The following is a 17,599-nucleotide window of genomic DNA, read 5'->3' as shown; positions in this document are numbered from 1 at the left end:
GGGGTTCTGAGGGTGGAAATACAAGGGAAAATAGGGGGAAAATGGAGGAAAATGTGAGGGAAAAATTGGGGGAAAATGTGAGGGGAAAATGGAGGAAAATGTGAGGGAAAATGGAGGAAAATGTGAGGGAAAATAGAGAGAAATATGAGGAGAAAATGTCGGCAAACGTGAGGGGAGAAAATGGCGGCAAACGTGAGGGGCAAAATGGCGGGAAATGTGAGGAGACAAAATGGCGGCAAACGTGAGGGGACAAAATGGCGGCAAACGTCAGGAGACAAAATGGCGGCAAACGTGAGGGGACAAAATGGCGGGAAACGTGAGGAGACAAAATGGCGGCAAACGTGAGGGGCCAAAATGGCGGCAAACGTCAGGAGACAAAATGGCGGCAAACGTGAGGGGCCAAAATGGCGGGAAACGTGAGGAGACAAAATGGCGGCAAACGTGAGGGGAGAAAATGGCGGGAAACGTGACGGGACAAAATGGCGGCAAACGTGAGGAGACAAAATGGCGGGAAATGTGAAGAGACAAAATGGCGGCAAACGTGAGGGGACAAAATGGCGGCAAACGTGAGGGGACAAAATGGCGGCAAACGTGAGGGGACAAAATGGCGGGAAACGGGAGGAGACAAAATGGCGGCAAACGTGAGGGGACAAAATGGCGGCAAACGTGAGGGGACAAAATGGCGGGGAAACGGGAGGAGACAAAATGGCGGCAAACGGGAGGGGACAAAATGGCGGCAAACGGGAGGGGACAAAATGGCGGGAAACGTGAGGGGACAAAATGGCCGCCCCAAATCCCTGCGTGATTCCCCCGCCCACCCCCCCCCGCCCCAAATTGTGTTAATTAACAATCAGCACTCAACGACTCCGTTAATTGATGCAGAAAAGGAAGTTTATTTGGGGTTTATTTTAGGTGGGGGGGGTCGTGCCAGTGCCCGTGGGGATGATGAAGGTGATGAAGATGATGAAGATGATGATGATGAAGGTGATGATGATGATAGAAGGGGGTGCTCCATGGGGGCTCCTCCTGTGGAAATTTGGGGAATTTGGGGAGGGGTCCTGGGGTTTTTTTTGGAGGGAGAATCGCACTTTTTTTTTTTTTTCTTTTTGAGGGGAATTCTGTGGATTTTTGGGAAGGATCCCAAGTATTTTTTGGGGGAAAATCCAGGGATTTTTTTTTAAGGAAATTCTGGAGTTTTTTGGGGAACGGTCCCAGCGGTTTTTGGGGGAAATCCCAAGGATTTTTGAGGAGAATTCTGGGCATTTTTGGGGAAGGATCCCAAGTATTTTTTTGGGGGAAAATCCCAGGATTTTTTAAAGGAAATTCTGTGGTTTTTTGGGGAAGGTTTTTGGAAGTTTTTGGGGGGAATCCCAAGGATTTTTGAGGAGAATTCTGGGCGTTTTTGGGGAAGGGTCCTGGGGGATTTTTTGGGGGGGAATTCCAGGATTTTTTGAGGGAAATTCTGGAGGTTTTTGGGAAATGGTCCCAGGGGTATTTTTAGAGAGAAATCCCAGGGTTTTTTTGAGGACAATTCTGGAGGTTTCTGGAGAAGGGTCCCAGAGGTTTTTGGGGGGAAATCCTACTTTTTTTGAGGAGAAATCTGGAATTTTTTGAGGCGTGGGTCCTGGAGGGTTTTTAAGAGTGAAGATCCCAGTTTTTTTGGGGGTGATCCTGGGGATTTTTTGGGGTTTTTTTGGGAGAAATTCTGGGATTTTGGGGCGGTTTTGGTGGGGGTCTCACCCTCAGGCCGCCGCCCCCTCGAATTTCTTCTTGCGCCCCTCCATCCCGCTCATGGCGTCCACGTTCTTGCGCCAGTCCCCGACCTCGTAGCTCTCCTGGGACATTGTCCCCAGTGTCCCCAGTGTCCCCAGTGTCCCCAAATACACCCCCAAAAGTACCTCAAAACAACCTCCTGAAATTCACTGAAAACAACCCCCAAAATTCCCTAAAATCCCCATAAAACCCACCCAAAGTCTGTCCGAAAACAACACCCAGAAAACCCCAAAATTGGCATAAAACCCAGCTAAAATCCCTCCTAAAAATAACCCCTAAAATTGCCAGAAACCCCATCCAAAATCCATCCTAAAACACCCCCAAAACATCCTAAAACACCCACAAAACACGGCTGAAAAACTCCTAAAAATAGCCCGAAACCACCACAAAACCACCCCATAAAAACCCCAGAAATATCTCCAAAAAAACCCTAAAAAACACCCAAAAAACATCCTTAAAAATACCCCCAAACCACCTTTGAAAATACCCCAAATACCACTAAAAACACCCTGCAAAAAAACCTAAAATCAACACAAAACCTACCCAAAATCCCTCCTAAAAACTACCCCCAAAAACCTTAAAAACACCCACAAAACACTGCTAAAAACACCCCTAAAATACCCCAAAACCACCCTAAAAATCACAAAAATACCCCAAAAATATCCAGAAACCACCCTAAAAAATATCCCCAAAACCACCACAAAAACAGTACAAAACCACCACAAAAACACCCCAAAAATACCCCCCAAAACACCCCAAAAATATCCCTAAAATTACCTCAAAACCACAAGAATCACCACAAAAATCCCCCAAAAACATCCAGAAACCACTTCAAAAATATCCCCAAAAACACCACAAAAACACTACAACACCACCACAAAAACACCCAAAAGATACCCCCAAAAACACCCCAAAAATATCCCTAAAATTACCTCAAAACCACAAGAATCACCACAAAAATCCCCCAAAAACATCCAGAAACCACCCCAAAAATACCCTTAAAACACCACAAAAACACTACAACACCACCACAAAAACACCCCAAAGATACCCCCAAAAACACCCCAAAAATATCCCTAAAATTACTCCAAAACCACCACAAAAGTCACCAAAAAATATCCAGAAACCACCCCAAAAATACCCCCAAAACACCACAAAACCACTACAAAACCACCACAAAAACACCCCCAAAAAACCACAAAATGCACCCCCAAAAATACCCCAAAACCACCACAAAAATCACCACAAAAATATCCAGAAACCACCCCAAAAATACCCCCAAAACACCACAAAAATCACACCAAAAATACTCAGAAACCACCCTAAAAATATCCCCAAAAACCCAGCCCCAAAACCCCCCCCAAAAAAAACCCCAAAACCACCACAAAAATACCCCCAAAAAACCCCCCAAAACACCCACAGGTGGCTCCAGGTTCCCATTGTCCCCAATGTCCCCAATGTCCCCAATCCCCTCAATGTCCCCAATCCCCTCAATGTCCCCAAATCTCCTCCATGTCCCCAATCTCCTCAATGTCCCCAATCCCCTCAAATGTCCCCAGTGTCCCCTCAATGTCCCCAAATCTCCTCAATGTCCCCAAATCCCCTCAATGTCCCCAATCCCCTCAAATGTCCCCAATGTCCCCAAATCCCCACAATGTCCCCAGTGTCCCCTCACCTTCTCGGCGTCGTCCTTGCGCACCTGGCGCAGCCCCGCCCTCAGGTCGGTGCCCACGCGGGGTTTGGTGCCCAGCAGCGCCGCCATCATGGCGTCGGCCGAGAGCCGCACCCGGCGCAGGTTGGGCCGCACGAAGCGGCCGGCGGCCACGCGGCGACGCAGCTCCTCCAGCTGGGGGGGACGTTTGGGGACATTGGGGGGATTGGGGACATTGGGGACATTGGGGGCATTGGGGACATTGGGGGGATTGGGGACATTGGGGGCATTGGGGGGTTTGGGGGCATTGGGGGATTGGGGACATTGGGGACATGGAGGGGATTGGGGACATTGGGGGGATTGGGGACATTGGGGGGATTGGGGACATTGGGGGGATTGGGGGGTTTGGGGGCATTGGGGGATTGGGGACATTGGGGACATGGAGGGGATTGGGGACATTGGGGGCATTGGGGGGATTGGGGACACTGAGGGGATTGGGGACATCGGGGGGACTGGGGACATTGGGGACATTGGGGGGTTTGGGGACATCGGGGGGACTGGGGACATTGGGGGGATTGGGGACATTGGGGGGATTGGGGACATCGGGGGGACTGGGGACATTGGGGGGATTGGGGTCATGGAGGGGATTGGGGACATTGAGGGGGTTTGGGGGACATTGAGGGGATTTGGGGACATTGGGGGGTTTGGGGTCATGGAGGGGATTTGGGGACATTGGGGGGTTTGGGGTCATGGAGGGGTTTGGGGACATTGGGGGCATTGGGGACATCGGGGGGTTTGGGGTCATGGAGGGGATTTGGGGACATTCAGGGACAGATTCCCCCCCACACCCCGGCAGAGCTGGGGACACCTCAAGGACACCTCAAGGACACCTCGAGGACACCTTGGGGCCAGTGTCCCCGCCCTGGGGCCGTCCCCAAGATGGCCGCGGCCTCGTCCCCACCTCGGTGACGTTCTTGCTGACGCGCGTCCCCATGTCGTAGCGCTCCTCGTCCACGCGCGCCACGCGGGCGTGCAGCTCCCGGCACAGCTCCTGTCGGAGGGGACACGGAGGGGACAGCGCTGGCACCAGGGATGTCGGGAGGGTTTCACTGTCCCCACCCTTGGGATGTCCCCATGGTGTCCCCAAGGCCGCCCCCCCCGTATCGCAGAGCTCCTGATGTGCCCAATGTCCTCAATGTCCCCTCACCGGCAGCTCTGTCACCCTCAGATATTTTCCCCTCACGTTCACCGCCATTTTCCCCTCATATTCCCCCTTTTTCCCCTCACATTTTCCTCCATTTTTGCCTCACATTTTCCACAATTTTCCCCTCACATTTCCCCCATTTCCACCTCACATTTCTCACCATTTTCCCCTCACATTTTCCTCCATTTTCCCTTCACATTCCCCGCCCTTTTCTCCCCTCACATTTTCACCATTTTCCCCTCACATTTTCCCCATTTCTTCCCTCACATTTCCCACCTTTCCCCCCCTCACATTTCCCACCATTTTCCCCCTCACATTTCCCACCTTTCCCCCCTCACATTTTCCTCCGTTTTCCCCTCACATTTTCCACCCTTTTCCCCCGACATTTCCCTCCATTTTCCCCTCACATTTTCCCCTCACGTTTCCCCCAATTTCCCCTCACATTTTCCCCTCACATTTCCCTCCATTTTCCCCATTTTCCCCTCACATTTTCCCCTCACATCTTCCCCATTTTTCCCTCACATTTCCCGCCATTTTCCCCTCACATTTCCCCTCACATTTCCCCTCACATTTTCCCCTCACGTTTCCTGCCATTTTCCCCTCACATTTTCCCCATTTTCCCCTCACATCTTCCCCATTTCTTCCCTCACATTTCCCGCCATTTTCCCCTCACATCTTCCCCATTTTCCCCTCACATTTCCCTCACATTTTCCCCTCACATTTCCCCCTCACATTTCCCTCACATTTTCCCCCCCCATTTTCCCCTCACGTTTCCCTCCATTTTCCCCTCACATTCCCTCCATTTTCCCCTCACACTTCTCACCATTTTCCCCATTTTCCCCCTCACATTTCCGCCATTTTCCCCTCACATTCCCCCCATTTTCCCCTCACATTTCCCACCATTTTCCCCATTTTCCCCTCCCATTTCCCACCCCCAATATCCCCAATTTTCGCCCCAAATTTCCGCTCACCTGCAGCTCCGTCGCCCCCATCCCCTCCAGGGCCGCCAGGGGTGGGCACAGCTCCCCCAGCACCCGAATTTTCTCGGCCGCCCTCTCCTGCTCCTCCTTCTCCAGCTCCCGCTTCGCCCTCTGCAGCAGCAGCGTCTGGGGGCCACGGCATTTTGGGGACAAACCCCCAAAAATTTGGGGACAAACCCCCAAAAATTTGGGGACAAACCCCCCAAAAATCTGGGGACAACCCGCCAAAAATTTGGGGAGTCCCCCAGGACACCAAAATCGGGGGTAAGTTACAAAATTTGGGCACAAACCCCTCAAATTTAGCTGGAAAATTTCAATTTTGGGGGTTTTTTGTGAGGGACAATTTGGGGACAAACCCTGAAAAATTTGGGGAGTGGCCCCGGACACCAAAACCAGGGGTAAGTTGTGAAATTTGGGGATAACCCCCTCAAATTTAGCTGGGAAATTTCAATTTTGGGGTTTTTTTTTGGTGAGGGACATCCCCAAAAAATTTTGGGACGCCCCCAGGACACCAAAATCAGGGGTAAGTTACGAAATTTGGACACAAACCCCTCAAATTTAGCTGGGAAATTTCAATTTTGGGTTTTTTTTTTTTTGTGAGGGACAATTTGGGGACAAACCCCCAAAATTTTGGGGACAACCCCCCAAAAATTTGGGGAGTCCCCCAGGACACCAAAATCGGGGGTAAGTTACAAAATTTGGGCACAAACCCCTAAATTTAGCTGGGAAATTTCAATTTTGTTTTTTTTTTTTTTTTGTGAGGGACAATTTGGGGACGAACCCCCAAAATTTTGGGGACAACCCCCGAAAAATTTGGGGAGTCCCCCCGGACACCAAAATCAGGGGTAAGTTATGAAATTTGGGGACAAACCCCTCAAATTTAGCTGGGAAATTTCAATTTTGGGGGTTTTTTTTTGAGGGACCCCCTCAAGAATTTGGGGAGATTTCCTGAAATTTGGGGACTCCTCCCCACCCCTCACCTTCAGCTGGAGCTTGCGAGACGCCGAAATTTTGGATTTTCTCTAAAAACAGAAAAATTTGGGGTCAGAATCGAGGGATTTGGGGTTTGGGGCGTTTTTCAGGGTGGGTTTTTTGGGTTTTTGTGTTTTCAGGGGGGTTTTTTGGGTGTTTTTTGGGTTTTGGTGTTTTCAGGGTGGATTTTTGGGGTTTTCAGGGTGGGTTTTTAGGGTGGGTTTTTTGGGGTTCTTGAGGTTTTCAGGGTGGTTTTTGGGGTTTTCAGGCTGGTTTTTTTTGGTTCTTAGGGTGGTTTTTTGGTTTTTTTGGGGGTTTTTGGGTTTTCAGGGTGTTTTTAGGGTGGGTTTTTTGGTTTTTTTTGGGGTTTTTTTTGTGTTTTCAGAGGGGTTTTGGGGGTTTTTGGGGTTTTCAGGGTGTTTTTTTGGGTTTTTTGAGGTTTTCAGGGTGGTTTTTGGGGTTTTTTGAGGTTTTTAGGGTTTTCAGGGTGGGTTTTTTTGGGGTTTTTTAGGTTTTCAGGGTGGTTTTTTTGGGTGTTTTTGGGGGTTTTCATGCTGTTTTTTTTGGGTTTTTGGAGTTTTCAGGGCGTGTTTTTTTGGGTTTTTGGGTTTTCAGGATGGTTTTTTTGGGTTTTTCTGGGTTTTCAGGGTGGGTATTTTGGGGTTTTCAGGGTGGGTATTTTGGGTTTTTTTTTTGGTTTTCAGGCTGTTTTTTGGGGTTTTTTTTTTGTTGTGTTTTTGGTTTTCAGGCTGTTTTTTGGGTTTCTTTTTTTTTGTTTTTGGTTTTCAGGCTTTTTTGGGGTTTTTTTTTTTTGGTTTTTTTTGGTTTTCAGGCTGTTTTTTGGGGGTTTTTTTGGGGTTTTTTTGTTTTCAGGCTGTTTTTTGGGTTTTTTTTGTGGTTTCCAGGGGTGTTTTGTGCCCACCTTGGCGTGCGGCTCCACGGCGTAGCCCCGGTAATTGGCCGAGGATTTGCGGCGCAGGGGGGGCGGCGCGGGGGGAGGGGCCTCGGGACCCTGCCCCTCCCCCTCCTCCTCCGGGGGTCGCTGGGGTCACACGGGGAGGGAGGGGTTTAAACGGGGGGGGGAGGGGTCCCAAAAAATGGGAAATGGGGAGGGGAAGTGGGGGAGGGGTCTCACCGAGGTGTCCTCCCTGGAGGGGGGGGGGGAGAGAATTGGTTAGAGACCCCCGAAATGGGGTGGGGGTCCCGAAATGGGGGTAGAGACCCCCGAAATGGGGTTAGGGACCCCCGAATTGGGGTGGGGGGCTCAAAATGGGGTTAGAGACCCTTGAATTGGGGTTAGGGACCCCCAAAATGGGGTTAGAGACCCCCGAATTGGGGTTAGAGACCCCAAAATAGGGTTAGAGACCCCTGAATTGGGGGTGGGGGTCCCAAATTTGGGTGAGGGGTCCCCAAAGCCCCTCCCCACCGCCCCCCCCCAGCCCCCCACTCACTCTTCGGCCATCCGGAAGCTTCTGGAAAACACGGGGGGGTCACGAGAGGTCATGGGGGGGGTCACGGGACCCCTCCCCCAAATTCCAACCCTCCCCTCCCCCCCCCCGAACCCGCCCCTGTTTGATAAGGGAGAGGAGGGGGCTAAAAATAGCCCCGTTATCAGCCCCTCCCCCACCCCGCGGGGGCCAGGGCCGCCCCTCCCCCACCCCCCCAAAAAAACAACAACAACCCCAAGGGCACCCAGGACGTGGAGACCCCTCCCCAAATTACCGAAAAAATAATTAAAAAAAAAAATAAATCCCCTAAAAAATCAGGCTAAAATCGCCCGGGACCCCTCCCCAAATTACCGAAAAAATATAAAATAAATCCCCCAAAAAATCAGCCCAAAATATTCCAAAACCCCCTCCCCAAATTACCCCAAAATCTCCCGGGACCCCTCCCCAAATTACCTAAAAATATATAAAATAAATCCCCCAAAAAATCAGGCTAAAATCGCCCGGGACCCCTCCCAAAATTTCCCTCAAAACCTCCCGGGACCCCTCCCCAAATTACCTAAAAAATATAAAATAAGTCCCCAAAAAAATCAGGCTAAAATCGCCCGGGACCCCTCCCCAAATTACCCCAAAATCTCCTGGGACCCCTCCCCAAATCAACCCCAAAACCTCCCGAGACCCCTCCCCAAATTACCCCAAAATCTCCCGGGACCCCTCCCCAAATTACCTAAAAAATATAAAATAAATCCCCAAAAAAATCAGGCTAAAATCACCCGGGACCCCTCCCCAAATTACCTAAAAAATACAAAATAAATCCCCCAAAAAACCACCCCAAAATCTCCCTGGACCCCTCCCCAAATTTCCCCCAAAACCTCTTGGGACCCCTCCCCAAATTCCCCCCAAAATCCCCCCGGGACCCCCAAATCCACCCCTAAATCCTCAAAAATCCCCCCAAAAATCCGCCCCAAAATCTCCCCGAGACTTTGGAAAAGCCGAGGAGGGACCCGAGACCCCCCAAAAACCCCAAAATCCCCCCAAAAAACCCCAAAATGCCCCCAAGACCCCTCCCCAAATCGGGACCCCCTCGGTACCTGCGGGAGCGGAGCCGTGGGAAAGCGGCGGCGCTTTATGAATGGGAGGGGGCGTGGCCTCGAGCGGGGGCGGGGTTGTGAATGAGAGTGGGCGTGGCTTAGAGCAGGGCGGAGTTGTCAATGGGAGTGGGCGGGGCTTAGAGGGGCGTGGGAAGGGATTTGGGGGGATTTTGGGGGGGATTTGAGGGGGGGAATTTGGGGAAGGGTCTCGGGCTCAGGGAGGGGGATTTGGGGGGGATTTTGGGGGAGATTTGGGGGGGATTTTGGGGAAATTTGGGGGGATTTGGGGAGGATTTCGGGGAAATTTGGGGAGGATTTGGGGGAGATTTGGGGGGGGATTTTGGGGGTCCTGGGGGGATTTTGGGGGAGGGTTTTGAGGGGGATTTGAGGGAGGGTCTCAGGCACTGAGAGGACAATTTGGGGAGGGGTCTCGGGGACAGGGAAGGGGAATTTGGGAATAATTTGGGGCGGGGTCTCAGGCACACGAACAGAATTTGGGGCTGATTTTTGGGGAGGGGTCTCAGGGACAGGGAGGGGAATTTGGGGCTGATTTTTGGGGAGGGGTCTCAGGGACACGGAACGGAATTTGGGGCTGATTTTTGGGGAGTGGTCTCGGGGAATTTGGGAATAATTTGGGGCCGGTTTTTGGGGAGGGGTCTCGGGGAATTTGGGGATAATTTGGGGCCGGTTTTTGGGGAGGGGTCTCGGGGAATTTGGGGATAATTTGGGGCGGGGTCTCAGCGCGGCGGGGGCGGGGCCTTGCGGAAGCGCGCGTGGGCCGGGGGCTCCCCGGGACCCCCCCAGGGCTCGAAGCCCCCGGCCCGGGCCAGCGCCAGAGCCCGGGCCCGGAACGAGTCCAGGTGGGCGGGGCCAAGGGTGGGCACGAACCTGGGAATTGGGGAGGGGGCGTCAGTGGGGGGGGAATGGGACATTAATGGGGCATTAATGGGGCTGGGGGATTGGGGAGGGGGCGTCAGTGGGGCATTAATGGGGCGTCAATGGGGCTGGAGGGGGCGCAGGGTGGGCACGAACGTGGGAATTTGGGGAGGGGGCGTCAGTGGGGCATAAATGGGGCTGGGGGATTGGGGAGGGGGCGTCAATGGGGCATTAATGGGGCGTTAATGGGGCTGGGGAATTGGGGAGGGGGCGTCAATGGGGCATTAATGGGGCATGAATGGGGCTGGGGGATTGGGGAGGGGGCGTCAATGGGGATTGGGGAGGGGGCGTTAATTGGGCATTAATGGGGCATTAATGGGGCTGGGGAATTGGGGAGGGGGCGTCAGTGGGGCTGGGGGGGGCTCAGGGTGGGCACGAACCTGGGAATTGGGGAGGGGGCGTCAGTGGGGGGGCAATGGGGCAGCAATGGGGCATTAATGGGGCTGGGGAATTGGGGAGGGGGCGTCAATGGGGATTTGGGGAGGGGGCATCAATGGGGCGTTAATGGGGCTGGGGGAATTGGGGAGGGGGGCGTCAGTGGGGCATTAATGGGGCATTAATGGGGCTGGGGGAATTGGGGAGGGGGTCTCAAGGGTTAATTTGGGGTTAATTTGGGGAGGGGTCTCGGGGTTAATTTGGGTTAATTTGGGGAGGGGGCTCCTCTCACGTGGGCAGCTCCAGCAGCAGCGTCGCCCCCGGGGCCGCCAGAGCCCCCAGCTGGGGGGTCAGGAATGGGAGAGACCTGGGAGACCCCAGACCCAATTGATGGGAAACCCAGAGACCCCAGACCCAATTGATGGGAACCACCCCAGAGACCCCAGACCCAATTGGGAACCCATAGAGACCCAATTGATGGGAAGCCCCAGAGACCCCAGACCCAATTGGGGCCGGCTGGGAACCCACAAGGACCCCCCAGAGACCCCCAAAACCTCCCCCAAACCCCCCCAAGACCCCCAAAAACTCCCCCAGGACCCCCCAAATTCTCCTCAGGACCCCCAACGCCTCACCCAGGACCCCCAGAACCCCCCAAAACCTCCCCAAAAACCCCCCAGGACCCCCAAAAATCTCCCCTAGGACCCCTCTGAACCCCCCTAAACCTCCCCAGATCCCCCCAAAACCCCCCCAGGACCCCCCAAATTCACCTCAGGACCCCCAAAACCCCCCAAGGACCCCCAAAAATCTCCCCAAGGACCCCTCTGAACCCCCCAAAACCTCCCCCGGGACCCCCCAAAACCTCCCCCAGGACCCCCCAAATTCACCTCAGGACCCGCCAAATCCTCCCCCAAAGCCCCCAGAAACTCCCCCAGGACCCCCCAAAACCCCCCCGGGACCCCCAAAACCTCCCCCAAACTCCCCCAAGACCCCCAAACCCCCCAAATTCTCCTCAGGACCCCCCAAAACCTCCCCCAGGACGCCCAAACCTCCCCAGGACCCCCCAAAACCTCCCCCAAAACCCCCCAGGACCCCTCAAATTCTCCTCAGGACCCCCAAACCCCCCCCCCCAGGACCCCCAAAATCTCCCCTAGGACCCCTCTGAACCCCCCCAAGACCCCCAAATCTCCCCCCAGAACCCCCCAGGACCCCCCAAAACCTCCCCCAGGACCCCCAAAACCTCTCCCAGGACCCCCCAAAACCTCCCCCACACCCCCCAAAAACTCTCCGGGACCCCCAAATCTCCCCCCAAAACCCCCCCAGGACCCCCAAAACCTCCCTCGGGACCCCCCAAACCCCCCCCAGGACCCCCCAAAACCCCCCAGGACCCCCCAGATTCACCTCAGGACCCCCCAAATCCCCCCGGGACCCCCGGGCACCTCCAGCCCAGCACCAGCAGCCGGCAGCGCCCCCCGAGGCGGGCGGGGGTCTCGGGGGGGCCCCCCAAGGGCAGGAACCGAACCCGGAGCGGGAGCGGGGCCAGGGGCCCTGGAAAGGGGAGGGGGAAAATTTTGGGGGGTCCTGGGGGGGTTTGGGGGTCCTGGGGGGGTTTGGGGGCAATTTTGGGGGGTCCTGGGGGGGTTTGGGGGAAGATTTGGGGGGTCCTGGGGGGATTTGGGGACAATTTTGTGGGGAGATTTTGGGGGTCCTGAGGGTGTTTGGGGGAATTTTGGGGGGAGATTTGGGGGTCCTGGGGGGGTTTGGGGGGAGATTTGGGGGTCCTGGAGGGGTCTGTGGGGAGATTTGGGGGTCCTGGGGGGCTTTGGGGGAATCTTGGGGTATTTTGGGGGGTCCGGGGGGGATTTGGGGGGTCCTGGGGGGTTTAGGGACAATTTGGGGGGGTCTGGGGTGATTTGGGGGGAGATTTGGGGTCCTGAGGGAGTTTGGGGGAGATTTGGGGGTCCTGGGGGGGGGTTTGGGGGTCCTGAGGGTGTTTGGGGGAATTTTGGGGGGAGATTTGGGGGTCCTGGGGGGGTTTGTGGGCAATTTTGGGGGGTTGTGGGGGGTTTGGGGGGTCCTGGAGGGGTCTATGGGGAAATCTGGGGGCATCTGGGGGGGATTTTGGCGGGAATTTTGAGGGAATTTTGAGGAGATTTTGAGGGGAATTAGGGGGAATTTGAGGGGATTTTGAGGGGAATTTTGGGAGAATTTTGGGGGGATTTTGAGGGAATTTTGAGGGGAATTTTGAGGGGATTTTGGGGGAATTTTGAGGGGATTTTGGAGGGGATTTTGGGGGGATTTGGAGCGGTTTTTGGGGGGAATATTGAGGGGATTTTGGGGGGATTTTGAGGAGGATTTTGAGGGGAATTTTGGGGGGGATTTTGAGAGGATTTTGAAGGGATCTTGAGGGGTTTTTGGGAGAAATTTTGAGGGGATTTTGAGGGAATTTTGAGGGAATTTTGAGGGGATTTTGGAGGGGATTTTGGGGGGATTTGGAGCGGTTTTTGGGGGGGATTTTGAGGGGATCTTGAGGGGATTTTGGGGGGATTTTGAGGGAATTTTGAGGGAATTTCAAGGGAATTTTGAGGCGAATTTTGGGAGAATTTTGAGGAGAGGTCCTGGTGGGGTTGGGGACCCTCAGGTGCCACTCAGGGGAGGGGGGTACACAAACTCACCCAGCGGGTTGGGATCATCCCCGGGGGTCTCCCCATTCCCAGGGGTGTCCCCGGTTTTTGGGGTGTCCCCGGGGGTGTCCCCAATCCCGGGGGTGTCCCCGGTGAGGAGCTCGTGCAGCAGCTCCGTGACAGCGGCCAGGGACAGCTCGGAGGCCGTCTGGGGTGGGGAGGGGTCCCGTGAGAGACCCCCCCTCAATAGGGACCCCTAAATAACCCCCCCTAAATAACCCCCCCTCAATAGGGACCCCTAAATAACCCTCCCTAAATAGGGAACCCCCAAATAAACCCTCCCTAAATAACCCCCCCTCAATAGGGACCCCCCTCAATAGGGACCCCTAAATAACCCCCCCTAAATAATCCCTGTCCCCGGGACCCCTCCCCATTAAACACCCCCAGGACCCCCCCTCATTAAACACCCCTGGGGACCCCCCCTCATTAAACACCCCTGGGACCCCTCCCCTCATTAAACACCCCCGGGCCCCCCTCATTAAACACCCTGGGGACCCCCCCTCATTAAACACCCTGGGGACCCCTCCCCTCATTAAACACCCTGGGACCCCTCCTCATTAAACACCCTGGGACCCCCCCCTCATTAAACACCCCTGGACCCCCCCTCATTAAACACCCCTGGGACCCCTCCCCTCATTAAACACCCTGGGGACCCCCTCATTAAACACCCCGGGACCCCTCCTCATTAAACACCTCCGGGACCCCTCCCCTCATTAAACACCCCCGGGACCCCTCCCCTCATTAAACACCCTGGGACCCCCCTCATTAAACACCCCTGGGACCCCTCCCCTCATTAGGGACCCCCGGGACCCCTCCCCGGTACCTTGGGGGGGTTCCGGGTCCCGCTGGGCCCGAGGCCGAAGCTGAGGAAGGGTCCGGTGACCGTGTCCCCCCAATAGGAGGGGGGGGACACCGAGCGCCCGTCCTGGACAAGGGGGAGGGGGCAGAGCAGTGTCCGTGTGTCCGTCTGTCCCTCCCGGTGTCCGTCTGTCCCTCCCGGTGTCCCTCCCGGTGTCCCGGTGTCCCTCCCGGTACTCACGGCCCGGGGTCTGGGGTCGCTCAGCACCGTCGGGTTCGGGGTCGTTCCCCCTCCGCCGAAGGCGTCGCCGCTCTCCCGCCAGCGCCCGAACTCCGCCGGTGACACCGACGTGGCCTTGGGGACACACGGGGAATGGGGCAATGTTGGGGGGTCCCCAACACCTCCCCGGTGTCCCCCCGGTGTCCCCGGTTACCCCCCGAGGGTGCAGCGCCATCCGCAGCTCCCAATCCGCCACCGCCGCCCTCGCCTCGTAGCGGGCCCCGAGGCGCCGCCGCAGCCGCCGGTCCCAGCCCGGGGGTCCCGGCACCGCCTCCGGTACCGGCACCGCCTCCGGTACCGGCACCGCCTCCGGTTCCGCCCCCGGTAGCGGCACCGATCGCTCCCAGCGCTGCAGAACCGCCTCGAGCGCGTCCCGGTCCCGGCACTGCGGTAACGGAGGGAACCGGGACAATGAGAGCCGGTACCGGGACAATGAGAGCCGGTTCCGACCGCATCGGTGCCCTCAGAACCCCGGTACCGGCCATTCCCGGTGCCCTCAGAACGCCGGTACCGGCCATTCCCGGTGCCCTCAGAACCCCGGTACTGGCCATTCCCGGTGCCCTCAGAACCCCGGTACCGGCCATTCCCGGTGCCCTCAGAAAGCCGGTACCGGCCATTCCCGGTGCCCTCAGAACCCCGGTACCGGACAGTGCCGGTGCCCTCAGAACCCCGGTACCGGACAGTCCCGGTGCCCTCAGAACGCCGGTACCGGCCATTCCCGGTGCCCTCAGAACCCCGGTACCGGACAGTCCCGGTGCCCTCAGAACCCCGGTACCGGGCAGTCCCGGTGCCCTCAGAACCCCGGTACCGGACAGTGCCGGTGCCCTCAGAACCCCGGTACCGGCCATTCCCGGTGCCCTCAGAACCCCGGTACCGCGCAGTCCCGGTGCCCTCAGAACCCCGGTACCGGCCATTCCCGGTGCCCTCAGAACCCCGGTACCGCGCAGTCCCGGTGTCCCAGCCCCGCTCCTCCCCACTCCCGTCCGGCCCCGCTTCCCCCCGGTCCCGGTGCCGGTTCTGACCTTCATGAGCCGCAGATCCGCGGGTCCATCCCGGTCCCGGTTCTGTCCCGGTTCCGGTTCGGTCCCGGCTCGGATCCATCGGCGGAGCCGCCCCGCCGCCCCCCGCAGCAGCGCGGCCGTGCCCGGGCGGAGCGAGCCCGAACCGAGCAGCTCCAGGATGGCGGCGGCGCGGGCTGGGACAACGGGAGGGACACCGGGAATTTACCGGGAATTACCGGGAATTTACCGGGAATTACTGGGAGGGACAGCGGGGTTACCGGGAGGCGTCCGGGTTACCGGGAGGGACATCGGGGAAGCCTTGGGGACATCCCAGAGGGGTAACGGGGACACCGGGAGGGTCACCGGGAGGGTTACCGGGTGTACCGGTACCTGCGGGCCGGGGCCTCTCCGGTGCTTCCAGCGCCAGCAGCAGGAACAGGAGCTGGCGAGCCACGGTCTCGGGGCTCTGCTCGGCCACGAACAGCTACGGGAGAGCCCCGGTAACACCGGGAGAGCTCCGGTAACACCGGGAGAACCCCAAACCGATGTCGCCTCCCGGTCCCGGTCCGTACCGTGATGTCCCGGGGGGGTCCCCGCCGGGCCCGGGCCGCTGTCATGAGGAGGTGCCGCCCCTCAGCCGCCCCCACCAGCAGCACCGAGGCCTCCGGTTCCGGCGGGACTGCGGGAAATCGTGAGGGGACGGCGGTCACCGGGAGCACCGGGAGCGGCGCCGGTAACACCGGGAGGGTCAGGCGGGGTTGTGGGCTCACGGTGAAGGCGGAGATCGATGGCCGGGGACAGCCCCCACCAGCACACGGTGCCCACGGCCTCCTCCAGCGCGGCCGCCATGGCCGAGCCCTCACGGAGCCCCGGCAACGCCGCTGACCAATCACGAGCCAGAACGGAGCCGGTGCTAAGCGCGCCGACCAATGAGAAGCCAGAGAAACGGCGGGAAACTTCAACGGACCAATGAGAGGCCAGAACGGCGGAGAAGCCCCGCCCACCGGGACGCGGTTGCCAGGGTAATTCTCCTACAACGCTCATTAACATAACCACGCCTCCACTCAGTGTCATTAACATAACAACGCCTCTTAATTAGCATAACCCCGCCCCTGCGCTGTCCGCGCTGCCGGTGCTGAATTTGAAGAAAATTTCGAGTTTTTTCCCCATTTTTTCCTTTTTGACGTCATCCAGCGCCGTTTTTCCCCCCAAATCTCAGCCAGGGTCGGGTCCGGAGCGTTTATTCCCCCCTGGCTCGGGGGGCTCGCAGCGTTTGGGGGTTTTTGGGGGCATTTTTGGGGGAATTTTGGGGGGTTTTGGGGTCATCGGTCCATGGTGGATTCCTCGGGGGGGGTCTCGAAGCAGAGCTGCAGCAGCCGCTCGCAGAATTCCAGCTCTTCCTGTGGGGAGGAAATCGCAGGAATTTACCCCAAAATCTCCCAGGAATTTACCCCAAAATCTCCCAGATTCTCCCCAAAATCCCAGAGATTTTACCCCCTAAAATCCCACGGATAATCGCCCCAAAATTCCAGGGGATTTCGCCCCCAAAATCCCGAGGATCTGCCCCAAAATCCTGCGAATTTCGCCCCCCATAAAATCCTTGGGATTTGCCCTAAAATCTCGCGGTTTTCTCCTCCCAAAATCCCAAGGATTTGCCCCAAAATCCCAGGAATTTTCCCCCCAGAATTCCAGGAACTTCCTCCCCAAATCCCATTAATTTCCACCCTAAAAACCCCGTGAATTCCCCTCACCCAAAACCCTCCCAAATTTTAGGGATTAACCCCAAAATTCCAGGAATTCCCACCCCCAAAATCCCGAGATTTTCCCCCGAAACCCCCTGAATCTCCCGCACCCAAAACCCTCCCAAATTTAAGGGATTTGCCCCAAAATTCCAGGAATTTCCGACCCAAACCCGCCCAGAATTTGCCCCATTTTTGTGTTTTGCCCAAAATGGCCGGAATTTGCCCCAAACCCACCTGGAATTCGTCGCGGCCCCGGAGCAGCTCCCGGCGCTCCCTGAGCAGCTCCTCCAGCCCCAGCGCGGGGTCCCGGCACTCCCGGAGCCCCTCGGGGCAGCCCGAGGCCAGGCTGGGGCGAAAAACCGGGATTTTGGGAAAATCACAAAGTGGAGAAGAGCAGGAGACAGAGAGAGACCAAAAATAGCTCAAAAACTGCACCAAAATCAGCCAAAAATGCCCCCAAAATCAGCCAAAAAATGCACCAAAATCAGCCAAAAAACTGCACCAAAATCAGCCAAAAACTGCCCCAAAACCACCCCAAAATCAGCCAAAAACTGCCCCAAAATCAGCCAAAAACTGCCCCAAAATCAGGCAAAAACTGCCCCAAAATCAGCCAAAAACTGCCCCAAAATCAGCCCAAAACTGCCCCAAAACCACCCCAAAATCAGCCAAA

At 56.5% G+C, this 17,599-nt stretch overlaps 3 protein-coding genes across 10 annotated transcripts in view; all 3 read right to left on the bottom strand.

Moving 5' to 3' along the window:
* Positions 1–1,240: 1,240 nt before the first annotated feature.
* Positions 1,241–8,084, bottom strand: TNNI3 (troponin I3, cardiac type). Its single transcript, XM_071420968.1, has 8 exons — positions 8,032–8,084; positions 7,716–7,728; positions 7,503–7,622; positions 6,589–6,630; positions 5,600–5,734; positions 4,386–4,475; positions 3,449–3,619; positions 1,241–1,835 (listed from the first exon to the last, which is right to left on the bottom strand). The coding sequence occupies exons 1-8, from the start codon at positions 8,082–8,084 to the stop codon at positions 1,743–1,745; spliced, it is 717 nt and encodes a 238-aa protein (XP_071277069.1). The 3' UTR covers positions 1,241–1,742.
* On the bottom strand, positions 8,031–16,267 carry DNAAF3 (dynein axonemal assembly factor 3). Its single transcript, XM_071420956.1, has 12 exons — positions 15,958–16,267; positions 15,760–15,866; positions 15,578–15,671; positions 15,209–15,381; positions 14,341–14,571; positions 14,148–14,261; positions 13,932–14,033; positions 13,100–13,256; positions 11,864–11,972; positions 10,720–10,794; positions 9,117–10,004; positions 8,031–8,052 (listed from the first exon to the last, which is right to left on the bottom strand). Exons 1-11 carry the CDS (start codon positions 16,265–16,267, stop codon positions 9,854–9,856), a joined length of 1,623 nt encoding a protein of 540 aa, XP_071277057.1. The 3' UTR covers positions 8,031–8,052; positions 9,117–9,853.
* Positions 16,258–17,599, bottom strand: part of HSPBP1 (HSPA (Hsp70) binding protein 1) — an 11,907-nt gene continuing 10,565 nt past the window's right edge. For 7 of the 8 annotated variants that reach the window (XM_071420961.1, XM_071420964.1, XM_071420965.1 and 4 more), the window contains 2 exons: positions 17,164–17,275; positions 16,258–16,587 (listed from right to left, as the gene is read on the bottom strand). In XM_071420961.1, the coding sequence (XP_071277062.1) occupies positions 16,510–16,587; positions 17,164–17,275 (190 nt within the window). In that variant the 3' untranslated portion in view covers positions 16,258–16,509. The remainder of the gene's footprint in view (positions 16,588–17,163; positions 17,276–17,599) is intronic. The other variant, XM_071420966.1, reaches the window with a different exon arrangement.

This window comes from Agelaius tricolor, unplaced genomic scaffold (assembly GCF_023055355.1).
Source record: "Agelaius tricolor isolate 1412-34295 unplaced genomic scaffold, bAgeTri1.0.p SCAF_179, whole genome shotgun sequence".
Taxonomy (NCBI): domain Eukaryota; kingdom Metazoa; phylum Chordata; class Aves; order Passeriformes; family Icteridae; genus Agelaius; species Agelaius tricolor.
This window is presented reverse-complemented; position numbering and strand designations above follow the sequence as displayed.

Excerpts from the sequence above, each read along its gene's own strand:
- TNNI3 (XM_071420968.1), bottom strand. The coding sequence starts at position 8,084 with ATGACCTCTCGTGACCCCCCCGTGTTTTCCAGAAGCTTCCGGATGGCC. Across the intron at positions 6,631-7,502 it reads CCGTGGAGCCGCACGCCAAG|AGAAAATCCAAAATTTCGGC; the intron begins GTGGGCACAAAA and ends TTCTGTTTTTAG. Across the intron at positions 3,620-4,385 it reads TCAGCAAGAACGTCACCGAG|CTGGAGGAGCTGCGTCGCCG; the intron begins GTGGGGACGAGG and ends CGTCCCCCCCAG.
- DNAAF3 (XM_071420956.1), bottom strand. The coding sequence starts at position 16,267 with ATGTTAATGACACTGAGTGGAGGCGTGGTTATGTTAATGAGCGTTGTA. Across the intron at positions 15,867-15,957 it reads CATCGATCTCCGCCTTCACC|TCCCGCCGGAACCGGAGGCC; the intron begins GTGAGCCCACAA and ends GATTTCCCGCAG. Across the intron at positions 11,973-13,099 it reads GGATGATCCCAACCCGCTGG|GGCCCCTGGCCCCGCTCCCG; the intron begins GTGAGTTTGTGT and ends TCCCCTTTCCAG.